Source organism: Propithecus coquereli, unplaced genomic scaffold, assembly GCF_000956105.1.
Source record: "Propithecus coquereli isolate 6110/MARCELLA unplaced genomic scaffold, Pcoq_1.0 Scaffold15, whole genome shotgun sequence".
In the NCBI taxonomy this organism is placed as follows: Eukaryota; Metazoa; Chordata; class Mammalia; order Primates; family Indriidae; genus Propithecus; species Propithecus coquereli.
Window position 1 is genome coordinate 6581282 of NW_012139413.1, and position 19779 is coordinate 6601060.

At 35.4% G+C, this 19779-nt stretch overlaps 1 protein-coding gene across 1 annotated transcript in view; it reads right to left on the reverse strand.

The window, feature by feature from the left end:
• SPATA16 (spermatogenesis associated 16) overlaps positions 1–19779 on the reverse strand; it is a 248859-nt gene that overhangs the window by 219156 nt on the left and 9924 nt on the right. Inside the window, exon 2 of the mRNA XM_012640216.1 lies at positions 447–1076. Coding sequence (XP_012495670.1) covers positions 447–1058 — 612 coding nt within the window. The 5' untranslated portion in view covers positions 1059–1076. The remainder of the gene's footprint in view (positions 1–446; positions 1077–19779) is intronic.

The window sequence follows — 19779 nt, forward strand, 5'->3', positions numbered from 1 at the left end:
AGTAAAGATGGTTATGTTTCATCATGAAGACTACATACCAAGAGGGGACAATTCATATACTTATTAACTGCCTATTTTTAAAAAATCTATATTCTACCCATCACCGTTATTCTAAAACTTTATGGCTTTTATAGTATACATCTAAATTACAAAACTAACTGCATTTTTATACATGTTACCATTCATTGTAAGGTTTGTTAACAGAGAAAACGCTTGAGGTATGTTCTTGTGGTTATTTCTATACGTCATGTGCACACAGGCATATTAATTTGCAGGCACAGCTTGTTTACTGTATGTAGACTGGGAACTGCGTATTCCTGCTATCATTAAACATCCTCACCCCATGATCACTGTTCATTACAGTATGGTCAGAACCACTCAGTGTAATTGCAACTTTCCATTTCACAGCCTCCTGTCACCAATCTATATTTTCTTTAATCCCATACCTCAAGTGCTGTTCTGAACTGTCCTGCTGCCACAGCGTATTTCTTTTGTCTATAGCAGGAGCTGGCATCCTTTAAGGCTACCTGAAGCCATTTGTCAATCTGAGGCAGGAAGCTGAAATTAGGTACACTCAAAGGGTCCACTATTTCAGCGGCTCGGCATGTTGGCTGAATCCCAGTGGACACGAAGGAGTCTACAAACTCATAGCTCACGTCCTCTTCATCAATGTAGACCAACTTCACTTCCACATCCATTATGTTCTTTAAGGGGATGCGAGGCAGAGGCATGGTGATTAACTGATTGTCAGGTTCTATTATCTTTGCCTCTTTCTTTCCAGCTGGCTTTTCTTCACTTTCTGCCTTCCGTTTAAAGGCCACTTTCTCTAAATCATTGCTTTGTTTTTCTTTGATGCTCTTTGTCATTTTTATTCTTTCAACTGTGATTTCTAACTGTTTATCTCCATAGTTTTTCTTAATCTCTTGTGACATTTCTAGGATGTTAGGTGGATTTGCTAAGGTGGACACATTGTTGCTTGTGTTTGTCTTTGGAACAAGCTGATCATGATAAATCCTATTCACTGCATTCTCCAAACTCCTGCTGCTTCCTGCATCCATTGCTCCTGCCCAAAACTCCTGGAGGGTTGAGAAGAGGGAAAATAATTAAAATAATGTTTTGAATTCCAGTGGTTTAGACTATAGTCAAATTCATTTAAAACACTATTTTATTCATTATAGGGATTTATTGCCTTGGAAGCACAATTGTATTTACATCATATGCTGACTGTTTCACTGGGGTGGTATATGTTTCAATCTCAAAATCCACCACGATAAGAATTTGTTTAAAATACATCTAGACATTGTCTTAAAAAATAATCATTTATAGCTGGACAACATTGAATGAATATTTTTATAGGGTGCCCAAACCCATAAATAGGAAAATCTTATATATAGCCACTGAGGACAAAAAAGACCAAAAAAAAAAAAATCCATCTTCATATTAATTTCCTCAGAAAGGCAGGTGGTCTAGAACTCATTATAAAATACACTACCAACCTGAATAATAGACTTGGGAGTCCAAAGAAACCACAGCTGCTTCCCCTGAAAAGCTTTAAAACACGTTGTGGGCACAATGTTTCCTCAATTTGTTTCTTCTGCTAATAATGAAATCTCAACTTTAAACACCTTTAAAGACAACTATTGTTCAGAACAGACTTTAAAGCAGAAGAACATGACCTTCAACCTCACATTAATGTAAGCCACATATTCATCTTGAGTCTACCATATTAATATTTTTGAAGCAATGGTATTAGCATTGTATATTATATCAAGATGAAGCATTTTCCTGAAAGCACTATGCTCAAAATATATGGCTAATAGTCTTTTGGTTCCAAGGTTTCTGTATACCATATTTGCTTCTAGATTTGTTTCAAAATATAAAATGTCCTGAGATCTAATAATTATTTGGTATGGTTGGTTTCTGTCATTTTGGATTCTTTCACCTATCACATTCTGTCCTAAAAACAACTTTGTGGGGTAAGTAAGAATAAGGACTACATTTTGCAAAGAAACTAAGGGAAAGAGAGGTTGAATTGCTTATTCAAGGTCATACTGCTGTTTGTTCACAGAACCTACCCTTTCCTCCCTGGGACTGCTAATCACTAGCTCCCAGCCTGGGGCACTTCCTCTATAGCATGCTGCTCTTTAGCACAGCTATTAATAATAGCAGACTTCTATCAAACCACAAAGAAAGAGGAAAACAGCAAGAAAGAAGGGCTGACTATAATAATAAGATAACAATAAGACAAAAGCTATCATTTGTGCTTTTCGTCTATAAGGACAGTGCCTGACTCAAGAGAAAGTCTTGAGTAGCTTTGCAAAGCTTGTAATTTTGTTAATGTTGTTGATTATTTTCATTTGTTTGCTGGAAAGACAGCAGTTTGCCTATAAAGCACCTCTAAAACACCCTGAACTTTGACCCAGTAGATCCTCAAGGAAAGTGAAGGAGGAAATGAAACTGTGCTTCTGGTTCTAACCTTTGAGGTACTTTCCCCCTCCTTACCAGTATACACATGCACCATGAGAAAAAGTTCAAGGTCTTATGTGGACATGTCAAAGAACCTACCTGACTGTCTTTACTGTCTCATAAGAAAGATCACATTTCCGTAATTCTAATATTAATTACAGCTATCTTGGATATTAATTTGTAAAAGTTAAATACTAAAATGATATTCCCCCAGTGATTTATACTGACATACCAGAGTTGTGTTTCTATGGAGTGAAAACATTTAAAAAGTTGAAATTTTTGCCAGTCTGTGTGTAAGCGCAAACCAAGGGCCATTCAGACTATAATGCTAGGCTGGATAAAGGGAAGCCATTTTGCTCCCAGTATGCTTTCAGTTTGCTCTGTCTCAAAAGTTTAGAATTAACCTGTTACCTGCTTACATAGCTGCAGGGCATAAGATTAGAAAAGTACTTTGAGGAAAAACAGATCAAGTATCTGGAACAGGCCAACCACAGACTGCTAGTGACAAGATCCACCAGGTGACCTATTGTTTGGTGATAACATGATGACTTGCATGAAGCTTGCTTTTTGCCACCAACCTCCTTCACCCTCTCCCTTTATAAGTTGCTCAGTAAGCAGGGGAGATGAGATGGCCTTTGAGACAGCAGTCTGCCATCTCCTCAGGCTACCGGCACTTGAATAAACCACCTTTGCTTCACCACCACTCTCCTCTCACGTCTGGCTCTGGGGTGTTAGACAGCCAAACCCACGTTTGGCGACATGTGTTATACTCAGCATTGAAGGAGATCAACAGGGATCATGGGCCCCACCAACACAGCTTTACTTTGGGCAACGCCCTCTTCCCTTTTCCTCTCTTGGAATCATTTGCCGTCAAATATGTATTTGCCATCAAATATATCTTTTGGATTACTAATATGGCTACTCTGAGTGGCAAGGGGAAAACTTTTTTGGCCATCACTCTTATCTTGAGTTTGCTTTTGTGCCACATATGGATTGAGTAAAAATTAGCTTATATTCTTCAGTTAAGATCTTTGGTTTATGGACACTCCTGGGTATGCATCTGTGTGAATAAGTTTCTCTCAGTAGCAGAGCTGCTGCTCTTGAAACTTGTTTAAAGCTCAAAATACCTGGTTTTAAAGATCTCTGGTTCATATTCATTCTCACAATAGACTGTAAAAATATAAACAGGAAATGTTGGTTTGTGAGCCGCCTCAAAATTTTCATGATATCTTCCGGGTATCTTATCTAAACTCGCTCTCTACTTAAAGCACCAGAGGCTAAAATGTGTCAGAATATCTGTAGCTGTTGTCGTTAGTAACATTTTTAGCATCTACAGCAGCATTAGCTATCTGATGTATTTATTTCACATCTCTTGAACACATATAAGAGTATAAAGTTTTCTTTATAACCATTTCTTCTAGACGGTAATTGTTCTCTCTCTGTCTCTCTCTCCAATTCCCTCCCTCCCACTCTCTCTTCCTCCGCCTATTTTTTTCTCCAAACTCCCCCCACCCCAACCATCCTCCCAGCTGTCTCCCACCCAAGCCTTTCTCTCCCTGCAAGAAGAAAGGTTTTATTATTTTTAAGAAATAGGCTTCTGAATACTTCTGCATCAGTCCTTAAACCTCTCTATGGAAATCATTATTTTGGTTTTCAGGACAGTTTTATACAAGAAACAATAATAGAGAAGGAAAAAAAGTGTATGTGGCATACATAGAGCACTTAGAGGGAATAAATATGTCAGCAAATGTTTAGCTTTCAGATATTCAGAAAATCAATTACCCCAAATTTACCCAAAAGACAATAATTCAGCCTCGTCCCCTCTAAATTGAGAACAAATACTTGAATGTCTAAAAGTCTCCTAGATGCACAGGCTGAAAAAAACAAACCCAAACAATATTTTTCAGTGCTGGTTGCAAATCAGGTCACTTCAATTTCAGATTTAGAGCCTATTCTTTATAAAAAGTTGTTGCACAAGTAGAGAAGAGTTATGGAACCTCCTGCTTACAGCTTTTAAAAATTATAAAACTCCATTTAAATAATGTGGAATTAAAGGCCTTTTACCACCTAGCCCAATTGGTGTTTTAAGCCTTTGTTAGCACTACTTCTATAAATTCCCTGAAGTCAAGCTGAACTTCTTGTTAATTCCAAAAGATGCCCATTTTCAGTCTATCAACAAAGAATTCCCCATCTTCCTGTTTCCACTTCATTGTACCTGTCCAAACCTAGCCAGGAGTTATCCATTTTTACCTCCTCAGAATCCTGATGGCATTGACAGCACTTATTTTTTATATCACAGTTGTGCCTGAATGGCTTATTTCTTCTAATAAGCTCCCTAAAAGCAGAAATATGCTTTACTTATCTTGACATTAGTTCGGAGCTTTGCATAGAGTCAGCATTCGATAGATGTTGATCAATATGAATGTTGTGAATCAAAGGCTAATTTACATATTTTAAGAGAAACAAAATTGGATTTTTTATAAAGGTATGGCCTATAACTTTCAAAAAGATGTTTCTGAGGGGTTGTGCTGGACTTTTTTGTTGTTATTGTTTTAAATTTGGTCCTAGGTGAAGTACATTTTCTTCTCTGATAATTCAAGTGAATCATGTACCAGCTAGATTTAAACTATCAACCTCTTCACTTTTTTTTAGTAGTCAAGTTGATTAACATGACATTAGTCAGTGTTTCTGAGGCACTGAGCTACACTTTAATCATTACTTCAATAAAAATACTTTTAGAGAAAACTATTAGACAGTCATTATGTATGTCAAAGAAGTGTTTGCTGATAACATTCTGTAAAAATGCTCATTCTTTAATTTAGAAGACAGCCTGTAAAATTGATTCCCTCATAGAAACAGGCCTGAAAAAAAGATCTCCAGCAAATATTGATATGAAACATTAGAACAGTCTCCAAGTTTTATAATAAATACAAGTACAAGAAACAAAGAGAGGTTAATGTTCAATCATTTCCAGCGGGTAACCATTTTAAATTTATTCAGTGGATTTTCAACACATTTATTTTTTTTCTTCAAGTATTTCATCAAGTATTCTGTTCTAGGTGGGAGTTTCTATTGCTTCATTGATTCAATCAGTGGTTTACATGGCTATTAGTACCACAGATTATTTATTAGATTTTTGATTGAAATAGGCAGCTCAAACATGGGCAATTCAGAAAAAGAGAATCCTTAAAAATGTGCTCTCTGAAACATTCAGCATCACAGTTGCTATGGTTTTCTTTCTTAAAAAAAAAAAAAAAAAGATCTAATTTTAACTTGCTGTTAAATGTAACCAGAGAGACGTTATGTGGAAAAACACCTTGCTTGTTAGTCTACCAGTACTTTTAAATATTTTTAAAAACACACTAAAAATATTTCTTTAATCCAACAATCATTTATTGAGCACCTACTATGAGCAAGGTACTGTAATAGATAATATGAGGGAGATTAAACATGACCAAGACAAGGGTCTTGGCATCCTACTGTTCATAGCTGGGAGTGAAGGTAGGTGTAGGATAGGGAGAGAAGATGCATAGATAAATAACTTTATACTGAGAAGATGCTCTCTTACGATTATGAACTGATGGAGAGGCAGAAATGTATCACAGTCCTTTTTCTATATTGATGTGTAGTTCTTTCAGAGCCTGGACTATAATAGACCATCAATGCACATTTGTTGTTAGAATCAATGTTAGTCTGAGTTACTATATACTACTGTACTATGGTAGCAATAGTGGACATGTTTCTCTGGGAACATGGGACTGATGCAGTTTCAAAATATTTGAGAAGGCTTTTTAAAAAAAATTTTTAGAGATGAGATCTCACTCTATTGCCCAGGCTGGAGTACAGTGATGCAATCATAGCTCACCTACATCTTGCAACTCCTGGGCTCAAATGATCCTCCCACTTCAGCCTCCCAAGTAGCTAGGACTATAGCCATGCACCATCATGCCTGGCTAATTTTTAAAGTTTTTTTTTTGTAGAGACAGGGTCTTACTATGTTGCCCAGGGTGGTCTCAAACTCTTGACCTCAAGCGATCCTCCCGAGTTGGGGTCTCAAAGTACTCAGATAGGCGTGAGCTACTACACCTAGCCAAGAAGGTTTTTTCAGAAAAGCAAGATGAGAAATGTCCCTATGAAAGCAATTGCTCTTTTCTTTTATCCAAGTACCCATTAGAAATGGTACACTATTAGCAGAAGGGAGAGGTACATTTGGCTTACAATGCTTGTTAGCAGTTGCACTGTCTGTGGGATGGACATGTTTAAAGCTCTGATTCAGGCAGGGCAAAGGCAATATATGTAACCTAAACATTTGCACTCCCATAACATTCTGAAATAAAAAAATATAATAATAAAAAAGAAATATAAAACATACCAGATAGTATTATATGCATAATAATAACCAACAGGTATTCTCTGTTTACAAAGTTATTTCAATGGATTAACCCATTTGTTTTTTTTACAACTCTTTTGTGTAAATATTATTAGCCTTATTTTACTAATGAAAAATCAAGATATTAAACAACTTGAAAGAGATCACCAAGAAAGTTTACAAGACCTGAGACTTTAAGCCAAGACATTTGATGTCAAATTCCATGCCTTTTGGACCATAGGATAATAAATTCTTCTACATTGCATCCCTAGTTGATTGGGATTTGTACTTTCCTTGCCATAAAATTGTTTTTTATATTTAATAACCAGGTGTTTAGCTGTATTGCTGTTTTGTTGGGTGAGACTCCCTTTAAAATGTTAACAAATAAACTAGTAATTTTTGGTTAACCTGAGTATATGAACCAAATTTGTTAAGAAAGGCATTAGTTTTTGAGTGTTTTGAAAGATCTTCAGTTGTAAATGTAATTATGGCCCTGTTATATTTCAGCAGCCATTAAATTCAGAAAAAAATGATATGGACATAATACTTTCACATGAATAGATTCCAAGGACTTCAAACTCAAAATTGCCAAATATTTACTGATCACTAAATCACTAAACGGGAATAATGACATCAAAGCAACTATACTTCTTTGTACCTGGTATATTGTAGACATTTGCCACACTGTGTCAGACAGAGCATTAGAAGGAGGACTTTATCATGGTATTCTGTAGTGTGAAGAACATAAGTTTGGAGTTGCAAAACAAGGTTTGAATTCTAAGTGTATTAGTTATTAATTGCATATTCTAGGAGAAATTATCCAACCTCTCTAAACTTTATTTCCCTCCTCTGGAAATTGGGAATGATTGGATACATGAAAATCATGTGAGAATCAAATGAGATGATTTATATAAGAGAAGAGCACTTTGTAAGAGAAGAGGTCTGGTAATTCCAAAGCAGCTCCTTGAATGAACATGCCTCTGCTCTTTCAAAGGCTAAGTCCTTTTGCCTGAATCCTACCCCTCCATCCCCTCAACAACTTTGCTGCTGCAATTGCCACCTTTCCATACCACCTTTTCTTCTCCTTATTGGATTAACCCTGTTGATGCACATGCTGATCTACCAACCCTTTTCTTTTAAGAAAAACAAACTCTTTTGACTTTCATATTACCAAATGCAATGGTCACCCCTAGGCTCCTATCTGCCAGACCTCTTGGCAGCACTCTTCACAGTTGATACTCTCTCAGTAGTGGAACATTTCTTCGCACTTCATGTGACACCTTGCTTTTCCAATTTTCCTATCACTTCACTCACCACTCATTCTCGGTCTCCTGGATTGGCCTCCCTGTTCTGTTCCATCCAAGAGCCTAGTCCTGGAGCCCTTCTTTTCTTCAACTACATTCTCTGCTTAGGTGATCATGTCTAGTCCTATGGCTTCAAATACCATCATATGCTCCTAACTCCCAGTGTTACAACTCCAGTCTTTATATACTCTAAAAACTACACAATTGTATACTCAATTATCTATGCAACATCTCTACTTGGGTTTTCTAATACATCTTAAAATTAACAACTCCCCAAAAAACCACTCAATCTCTAGGCTCTCAAATTGTCCCTTTCTCAGTCTTCCCATCCCAGTATATGCCACCCACGTCTACCCAGGTGGCCAAGACAGAACTTTACAAGTTATTTTTGATTGCTTTCTTTAACTAACCCTCCTCCTACAATTCATCATTTGGTCCTGTTGACTCTTTCTTTCCAAGGTCTACCTCTTTCCATATCCCTGACCAAAACCCTCCTCTAGGCTCTGTAATCTCCTGCCTACATTATTAAAATAGCTTCTTCACACATAGTCGCCCAAGTCATCCTTTTAAATGAAAATCAGATCCCACTACATTCTTATTTAAACCTCTTAATGGCCGCCCATAATACCTGGAATAGAATATCAACCCTGATGCCTCTCCCCTCTTTGAAAACTAGTCACATATCTCCTCCCTCCCCCTTGTCTACTATGTTCCAACCCCCTCGCATTCATCCTGTTCTGCTAACTTAACAAGTTCATTCCCACTTCAGAGCCCTTGCACTGGTTGGGCTGGAAGGTTCTCTCCACTGTGTTTTTATGTTATTCAGATCATAGCCAAAATGTCTATTTCCAAAGAAGCTTCCTCTGATGAACTAAAATGACCACCCCCAGCCAGTCACATATCTTTATTTTTTTATATATTTAATCTCTATGTACTCCTATCACAGTGGTATTTACTTATCTATATTTCACTCAAATCTATACTCTTCCACCAGAATGTGAGAAATTGTACCTTGTATACCAAGTTCACTGCTATATATTCAGAATGTGCTCCAATTCACAACTGCAAAGATGTGGAAACAACCCAAGTGCCCATCAATACAGGAGTGGATTAATAAAATGTGGTATATGTATACCATGGAGTATTATTCAGCTATAAGAAACAATGGTGATATAGCACCTCTTGTATACTCCTGGATAGAGCTGGAACCCATTCTACTAAGCGAAGTATCCCAAGAATGGAAAAACAAGCACCACATGTACTCATCATCAAATTGGCTTTAACTGTTCAACACCTAAGTGCCCATATAGGAATAACATTCATCGGGTGTTGGGCAGGTGGGAGGGGGGAGGAGGGGATGGGTGTGTACACACCTAACGGGTGCGATGTGCATCGTCTGCAGGATGGACACGCTTGAAGCTCTGACTGGGGGGGGGCAAGGGCAATGTATGTAACCTAAACATTTGTACCCCCATAATATGCTAAAACAAAAAAAAGAATGTGCTCAACACAGTACGTACATAGTATATATTTGATGACTGGACAAATGGATGATTATATCTTACACAATTAATAAAAAATTCAAAAGTATCTTTGCTGTTGTTGCTGTTAAATGACTTTACAAAATCTTACAATTTAGTTGGGAGTCACCTAAATGTGCACTAACTTTTCACACATTGGCTTCACCATGGAAAGCTTCTTCAGGTGCCATGGCATCCTGATTTTTTCCTTTCTTCCTTATTTTTATTGTTTGTTACTCTAAGCCAAAGCAACAATATTTATGATGCCCCTATCCTGGTGTTTTTTATTTTAGGCTTTGTTAGGAAGTAAATAATTTCCCTGATTCTTTGTTGACATAAAGCATGGCTCATTGAGAGCCAAAACCTTCAGAAAAATCAGTCCTTTTTGGAGAGGTGGTAATGCTGCAACTTGCTATCATTACAAGTATGTTCCATAAGGATACAACCACACTTCTCTAAAATTCTTAATCTAATTTGTAAAAACTGTAATTCATTTGCTGTGGCAGGAATATGAGGGTAGGAGAAGTAATGTTTCACTGTACTTTAGAGACCTTTGGCTACATTTCATCTTGAAACATAAAGGCAATCAGCCTGCCAAATTCATGAGCATCCTGAGAGAAAGTTAGAATCTTGTTCTGCTTCTCTGCAAACATTGCTCTATCCTTCTATAAAAGTAATCCAAGTTTTTATTTACTTAAGAGGCTGTACAGATATGTGATGAAAAAAACTTCCTTTAACTTTGGTCAACTTGTTAATTCTATTGATAAATTTCTTATTTTTAGACTTTCACATTTTATTTCCTTATATATATATATTATTTCAGAATATTATGGGGGTACAAATGTTTAGATTACATATATTGCCTTCGCCCCACCCTGCAGCTCAGAGTTGTAGAAGGGTAGAGATGAAAAGGCTTTTAAAATACTCTAATCTAATCTGTTTATGTTGCAGATGAAGAAATGGAGTTTTAGGCAGGTGAAATGACCTGGTCATAGTCACATAGTAAATTAGTGCTTAGTAACCACATCTTGCAACTCTTTCAGAATTCTTTCTAGCTTACTCCACTGTTCCCACCACAATGTATAAGGTAAATGGTAATCACAATTGACAGTTCCAAATAAAAAAAGTTTATTGGACAGTTCAATGCTTTGTTTGTAGAGACTTACAAAATTAATGGACAGTAACTATGAAAATGTATCTTTTGAACTACCCTTTAAAGTACTTAAGTAATTATTCTCAAACATGTTTTAAAGTTAAATCTACCCAGAGGTGGGAAATTCATCTTTAGAAATGAACACAACTTTTTATTTGAAATAATTTTAAATTCACAGAAAAGTTGTCAGAATAATGTCAAGAACTCATAATTGCTCTTTACCCATATCTACTGATTTTAAACATCTTTAATAACATTTACAATTTTATTTCCCTAATGTGTGTGTAGAAATGTATAGGCATGCACGTGCACGCACACACACACACATAATTTATGTTTTCCAAGCCATTTGAAAATAAGCTAAATACATGATGTCTCATGACCCCTTAATACTTCAGTGCATATTTCCAAAGATCAAGAATATTTCTTTATTGTAACATAATACAGTCACCAAATTCAGGGATGTTAATATTGATACAATATTGTTGTCTAATCTACAGTCTCTATTCCCATTTTGTCAGTTGTCTAAATAATGTCCTTTTAGTATTTTTCCTCTGGGATAAGATCCAGTCCCAGATAACGTAGTGCATATAGTTGTCATGTCCCTTTAGTTTCTTTACTCTGGTACTTATTTTTTTTCCCCCATGGCATTGCCAATTTTGAAGAGTATGAGCCAGCTATTTTATACAATCTATCTCAATTTTGATTTTTCTGATAGCTCCTCATGATTAGATTCATCTTAACCATCCCTAGGCAGAATACTACAAAATGATATTGTGTCCTTCCCAGGATATCACATTCAGAGGCACACAATGTCCTTTCTTTGGTGATGTTAATTTTGATCACTTGGTCAAGATGTTATCCAGTTTCACCAGAATTACAGATTTTCCCCTTGCAACTTACATGAAGTCTGTGGGAAGACACTTTGAAACCATTCGATTATCTGCTTCCTCATGAAACTTTCCTCCCTTGATTTTGCATCCACTGATAATTCTTGCCTGAACCAATCTAAACTGTTATAATTGCAAAATGGTGATTTTCCTTTCCCAGCTCATGATATCATCAGAGTGTTCAGATGGAGAATTGGTCACCATTAAAGTACCTGCTAAAAACATTCTTAATCTGTCTTTTTCTGCCGTATTTTACTGTTTCTTTTTTTTTTTTATTTCAGCATATTACAGGAGTACAAATGTTTAGGTTACATATATTGCCTTTGCCCCACCCGAGTCAGAGCTTTAAGCATGTCCATCCCCCAGATGGTGCGCACTACACCCATTAGGTGTGTATATACTCATTCCCTCCTCCCTCCTCCCACCTGCCCAACACCTGATTAATGTTACTACTGTTTGTGCACTTAAGTGTTGGTCAGTTAAGTGAGTTAATACCAATTTGATGGTGAGTACCTGTGGTGCTTGTTTTTCCATTCTTGGGATACTTGACTTAGTAAGAATGGGCTCCAGCTCTATCCAGGATAATATAAGAGGTACTATATCACCATTGTTTTTTGTGGCCAAGTAGAACTCCATGGTATACATAAACCACATTTTATAAATACATTCATGTATTGATGGGCACTTGGGTTGTTTCCACATCTTTGCAATTGTGAATTGTGCTGCTATATACATTCGAGTGCAGACGTCTTTTTTATAGAATGTCTTTTTTTCCTTTGGGTAGATGCCCAGTAATGGGATTGCTGGATCAAATGGTAGTTCTACTTATAGCTCTTTGAGGTATCTCCATATTACTTTCCACAGAAGTTTACTAGTTTGCAGTCCTACCAGCAGTGTATGAGTGTTCCTATCTCTCCGCATCCATGCCAAAATTTATTGTTTGGGGACTTTTTGATAAAGGCCATTCTCACTGGAGTTAAAGTGGTATCTCATTGTGGTTTTGATTTGCATTTCCCTGATGATTAGAGATGTTGAGCATTTTTTCATATGTTTTTTGGCCTTTAGTCTATCTTCTTTTGAAAAGTTTCTGTTCATGTCCTTTGCCCACTTTTTAATAGGGTTGTTTGATTTTTTTTTTTTTTTTTTAATTTTCCTGAGTTCTATAGAGATTCTAGTTATCAACCCTTTATCAGGTATGTTTAGCATGCAAATATTTTCTCCCATTCTATAGGTTGTCTGTTTGCTTTCATGACAGTTTCCTTGGCTGTGCAGAAGCTTTTTAATTTGATTAGGTTTGTTTGATTAGGTTTGATTAATTTGTTTATCTTTGTTGTTACTGTGATTGTCTTTGGAGTCTTCTTCATAAATTCTTTCCCTAGTCCAATGTCTATGAGAGTTTTTCCAACATTTTCTTCTAGAATTGTTACATTTTGTGCCTTAGGCTTAAGTCTATTGTCCATGGTTAGTTGATTTTTGTGAGAGGTGAGAGGTGTGGATCCTGTTTCAGTCTTCTATATGTGGTTATCCAGTTTTCCCAGTACCATTTATTGAATAAGGATTCTTTTCCTCAGTGTATGTTTTTGTCCGCTTTGTCAAAGATTAGATGGCTATGTGAGGATGGTTTTATATCTTGGTTCTCAGTTCTGTTCCATTGGTCTATGTCTCTGTTCTTGTGCCAGTGATGTTTCTTGATTGTTTGTATACTCATTTTTTTAAAAAAGTAAAACCTTTGCTTTCAGGAAGCACAAATTAAGTAAAAGCACATTAAAACATTTAAATAATAGTCACTGCATTGTTTTGAAACAATTTTAAATATAAAAAATAAATTTTGCAGCATTGGAAGGTAATATTAGAGCATATCTACTTCAATTCCTTTATTTTAGAGATAAGGGCTGGAGGGGGCACATACCTATTTAGTGGCAATGGCAGGAGTGAAAGTTAGTCCACAGGCTCTGGTTCTAGGTTTCTATTACATTCACATTATTCTAAAGTTAATCAAACCTTACTTGTTAAAAGCATAATGTACTCAGCAGTTAGCAGCAAAAACTTGTGGCATAAAGTAGGTGGGATAAGGGTGGACTATACAGTGGTGACTTAAAAAAAAGTACCTTTTCTTAAGAATTCATTAATTCATTCAATCATTCATTTATGATTTATTAAACTACTTAGTCACGACTTGTGTTAGTACTGGGATGCCTATACTCACAAGAAGTTTATAATTTTGCGGCAAATCCTACTTTAATATGCATCAAAATCCCCTGAAGCCTTCTAGATTCCAGGTCCCACATATTTTGATTCAGTAGGTCTGGATGATGCATAGGAATATGTATGTTTAGTAATTACAGGAGGGTTGTCCTGAAAATACCAGCGGTCCAAAGCATTCAAATGATTGTGGTATATGCTCCACCTTCTGACTCTCCCACTCTAACCCCCTACTACTTTAAATTAAAAGTATTAGTAAAAAAATGTTCAACAAGATTCAGACATTCTCATGATAATTACTTTCATGCTTCTTTTGAAATACTAAACTCTAGAGCAAATTTTCACAGAAAATTACTTTTTGGAAATGTTACTTTTCTGGTGACCCAAGCACGTTCATGGTTAGCCTACTACAGGGGATTCAGATATGGGTGGTCTGGTGATCATGCTTACCCCAGGCCAATGTATTTATATGCTTTATCTGGCACATAATAAGTTCTCTACACGAGGCAGCTATTACATTGTTAAATATAGCACCATATATATATATATATATATATATATATATACACACACACTACATCATGTATAAATTTTTATATAATTAATGTATAAATTATATATTAGATATAATATTCATACACAAAACATACCAATAATGTTTAATTATGGGTGTTTTGTTTTACATTGTGAAACTTTGTTTATATACACACACCTGTATATAATTCTTCCTCCTAAATTTCAATGAGTTGGCAATTAATATTTATGTAAGAATTAAATTAGGATATTCGTTTTCTGAGAATTTTGTGCCCTGCAGAGCAGTCTGTAAAATAAAGAAACATCCATCACAAACAGAGATACCTGATCTATTTTCCAATATTATCACATATACCCAATCAAATAGTTCATGATCCATTGGAATGGGTACACCAGGGTAATGAATGAATAATTACTATTTACCAATGTTATCCCACAAACAATACCTGAGGCATTAAGATGAGACTGCTCCTAAATTATTTTCCTCTGAGGTTGAACTAGATGTTTATTTTTATATAAGATCATTATAAATTACTATAAAGTATCTTTTGAGGTGAGGTGGGGACAGGTAGAGAGAGAACATAGAAACCCCATAGTCTTCAAACACGTTGTATAATAAAACTTTCACTGTTGACATTTTAATATTTTATATGTTTACAATGCATTTTAACTTAATCCACAAAATGTCCATCCCTTCAAAGTTGAAGACTAAAGGGTCATTTATAACACTTGAAAAACTGTTGGATATGATTTTTTATATGATTTGCCGGAGGATGAATGGAGCAATGTGTATGGCACTTACCACAGAAGCTGGTAGAGAACGAGAGAGAGAGGGAGAGAGATAGAGTGATAAAAAAATTATCTATTTACCTACCTATGCATGTCAGCCAAAAGCTGGCATTACAAACATTACAAACAGCTGAGCCAAAAGTAGGACTCGCTTGATTCTTTGCAAGATTCTTGGTTTAATATTTTACTAAACATAAGATAATTATGAAGTGCTTTCAACCAGAACTATTTAGAACTTGTATATATTTGTCCTAGGTGCAAAAAATAATAATTTAATTTCTTGTATAATTTTTTAGTACTATTATTTGAATATTTCTTCTGAATAATTTTCTAGGATAAGTAATGATACCTATATTGTTGGAATGCTTTTGTCTGTGGGAGAAATTAACTTTGTAATTAACATAGAGGAGATATTAAAATAGTTTAGAAACACAAATTTTTACCTTTTCAATCGTGTTTCACTTACATTTAATGAAGATTTACAGGTTTATGGAGTTGAAAAATATTTAAGAGCTAATTATATATTAATCAGCCACTAATATTTTCCCAATTGATATCAGCATAAAAGAACCATAAAGTCAATGAACTGTTTGGAAAAAAAGTTTTGGTATGTGCAAAACTTTAAAAAAAAACCATAGTTTAAAAATTACTATTTTGACAAACTGAACCTGACAAAATACATTATTCAAACTGTTACGTGTTATACTTCTGCTTATAGGTAGAATGGAGTAGCAGATCAGAATTTCTGTTGAGAACAAATAAAAAGGAGGATAAGAGGCCAAATCATTTCTTTGAGTATAGTGAAGAGCTGGGGAGGCAATGTAGAGAATATAACTTCCTTATTGAAGTGAGCTGACTTTCATGGTCATTTTATTCTAGGGGCATTTACCAGTGTAGGCATGGGAAGATCCTGAGCATCTCAGCATTTCATTAAAGAAGGGGCACTACTGGGTGATGTGGAAACCAACACAGCTTTGGGTAGATATTTGGGGGCCTCAAGCACAGGTCTGTTTTACCACTCAGGAAAGAATGCCAATTTCTGGGTCTGCATGGGCAGGATGGAAAAGTGGAAATCCTCTGAAAGGAATGTAAAATTTTTGCAGTCTTATGAGACAAGAACCTGCAGGAGGAAGAGCTTTAGAGAAATCCTAGACTTCTGCTGAAACTTGAGAATCACCATGAACCAAAGATAGACTCTTTTGGAGGGCTGCAACTCAGCATCAACATGGAACAATCTGTGATTAAATTAAGATGTACTATGTTATCTGCCTAGTGAAGGGAAGAATAAATCCATTATGGCGAAAGATAAATCATCTGGATTCACCACAATTTTCTGTGTACAACATTCAGTGTTTAATATTATAGAAAACTATTAAGTATGCAAAAATAAAAACACCTCAAGATAACAATCAAAAACCGGAAGAAAAAGTAAACAATAGAAACACCTATGGTGATCAAGATATTAAAGTTAGCTGAGGAATTTAAAAATAATTTTAATTAATATATTCATGATAAGAGAGGCAGCAATGATAAAGAATTTTACCAGAATATTGGAATCTATGAAAAGAATCAAATATAAATTCTGGAACTGAGAAATATACTATCGGAAATTAACTCATTAGATGGATTAAAACATCTGTCCCCAACCTTTTTGGCACAGGGACCAGTTTCATGGAAGACAAATTTTCTATGGCCAGGGGTATGGGGGTGGTGATGTGGAGGTGGAGCTTAGGTGGTGATGCAAGTGATGGGGAGCAGCTGTAAATACAGATGAAGCTTTACCTGCTCACTCCCCCATCTCCTATTGTATTCCCCACCCTCGCCCTGGTTCCTAAGTTTTATGGAAGATATGGATGGGGTGGGGGGCACAGATCTCTGCAGCCTGGTCCCTAACAGGTGGCAGACTGGTACTGGTCTATGGTCTGGGGGTTGGACACTGCAGGATTAAACAACACATTAGATATGGCAAAGATAGATTTAGTAAACTCAAGAAACAGTCAAGAGAAAACATCTACATTTAAGCAGAGAAGTAAAATAATGAAAAATACAGAAAAACTTCTAGAGATGTGAAATACAGTGAACAGGTCAAACAGAGTGTAGTTGGAACCCCAGAAAGAGCACAGAGTGAGAATGAAGCAGAGGTCAGAGAGAATTCCAGGAGGGAATGAAGAGTAATAATAAGGTAAATATGTGAATATGCATATAGAGTATATGTATACATATAGAAATAAATATAACTGCTGTAAATTCACTACATAAAACAATAATAGAAATGTCTTCACAGAGTTTAAAACATATGTAGAATTAAAAAGAATAGCAACAATGATACAAAAGATGGGAGGGGGTAAATGGAGTTAAAGTATTCTGATGCTCTAAAATTACTAAAGACTTGGGAAAAATCATTTGTATGAGATTGTAATTATAATAAGTCAAGAATTCATGTTGTAATTTCTAGGGTAAAAACTGAGGAATATAAAATAATATGTAACTAATTAATTAATATAGCAAAAAATTAAAATATTTTTTGTTTAATCCAAAAAGTGTGAGAAATAAAAGAGACCAGATAAAAAACTGATAGCAATATGGTAGACATAAACCAAAATATGTCAGCAATTACTTTAGATTTAAAAGTACTAAATATTCTGTTTAAGAGACTAATATTGTTATATTGGAAAAGGTCACAAAACCAACTATATTCTGCTTCAGAAAGATGCACCTTAAATATAAAAACACAGAGAAGCTGAGATAAAACTATGCATAAAAATATAGCAAACATCAACCAAGGGTTTTTATTCCAAGATGGCTGACTAGAAGCATTTCCAGCATGCCTCATCCACTTAGAAGAACCAAAATATGTGTAGACAATCACACTTCGAATATATTCTACAAGAGATACAAGAGGGAACACAAGAGTTCAACAATACAAAGAAGAAGATATTTAATGAAATAACATATGGAAATTGTCCAAATCTACCTACCATTTAATCCAGCAATCCCACTACTAGGTATCTACCCAAAGGAAAAGGAATCATTCTCTCAAAAAGACACCTGTACATGAATGTTTATAACAGCACAATTCACAATCGCAAAGATACGGAATCAACCTAAGTGCCCATCAATTTATTAGTGGATAAAGATAATGTGGTACATATGTACCATGGAATACTACAACTTGGCCATAAAAAGGAATGAAATAATGTCATTTGCAGCAACTTAGATGGAACTAGAGACCATAATGCTAAGTGAAGTATCTCAGAATTGGAAAAACAAACACCACTATTTCACTAATAAGTGGGAGCTAATCGAGGGTACATATAGTCATAAAGTGGTGTAAAGGACATTGGAAACTAAGAAGGGCAGAGGGTAAGGGGCAGTGAGTGGTAAAAACTTACCTATCAGGTACAACACACACTATTCTGATGACAGGAACACTAAAACTCCTGACTTCAGCATTATACAATTCATCCATGTAACAAGAACACTTGTACCCCCCAATATTTTGAAATAAAAAATATATATTAAAAAAGATACAGGTTGGTAGAATGGAAAAAAAAGCCCTGATGATCCAACTATATGATGCTTTCAAGAAAATCACCTTACTTGCAAAGACAAATAGACTGAAAGTAAAGGTGTAGAAAATGATATTTCATGCAAACAGAAGCCAAAAGTGAGCAAGAGTAGGTATATGTATATCAGATAAAACAGATATTAAATCAAAGCATTAAGAAATAGGCAAAGAATGTCAATTCATAATGATATAGGTATTGATTCAGCAAGAGGATATTATAATTCTAAATATATACACATTCAACAATAGAGCATGCAGATTCATAAAACAAATATTACTAGACTTAAAGAGAGAGACAGCAATGCTGGAATAGTGGGGGATGTCAATACCCCACTCACAGCACTAGACTGATCATCTAGACAAAAATTTCAGACCACAGTGGAATAAAATTAGAAATCAATACCAAGAGGAACTTTGGAAACTATATAAATGCATGGAAATTAAACAACATGCTTCTAAACTATCATTTGTCAACAAAGAAATTAAGATGGAAATTTAAAAAATTTTTGAAACAAATGAAAAGAAAAAGACAACATACCAAAACCTGTGGGATACAGTAAGAGCCATGCTCAGAGGGAAGTTTATAGCATTAAAAGCCTATGTCACTAAAGTCAGAAGATTACAAATTAACAAACTAATAACCCACCTCGGAAATTAGGAAGAAAGAAAAAATTAGGAAGAAAAGAAAGAATAAACCAAACCCCAAATTAGCAAAAGGAAAATATCACTACTAAAGATCACAGTAGAACCACATGAAATAGAGACCCCCCCCCACAAAAAAAACACAAAGGATCAATGGAACAAGAAGTTGATACTTTGAAAATATAAACAAAATTGATAAACTGTTAGCTAGGCTAACCAAGAAAAAGAGAGAAGATCCAGATAAACTAAATCAGAAATGAAAAGGGAGACATTACAACTGATACGAAAGACACAATTGATGCAAAAGATCATCAGAGACCATTATGAACAACTATTGCTCAC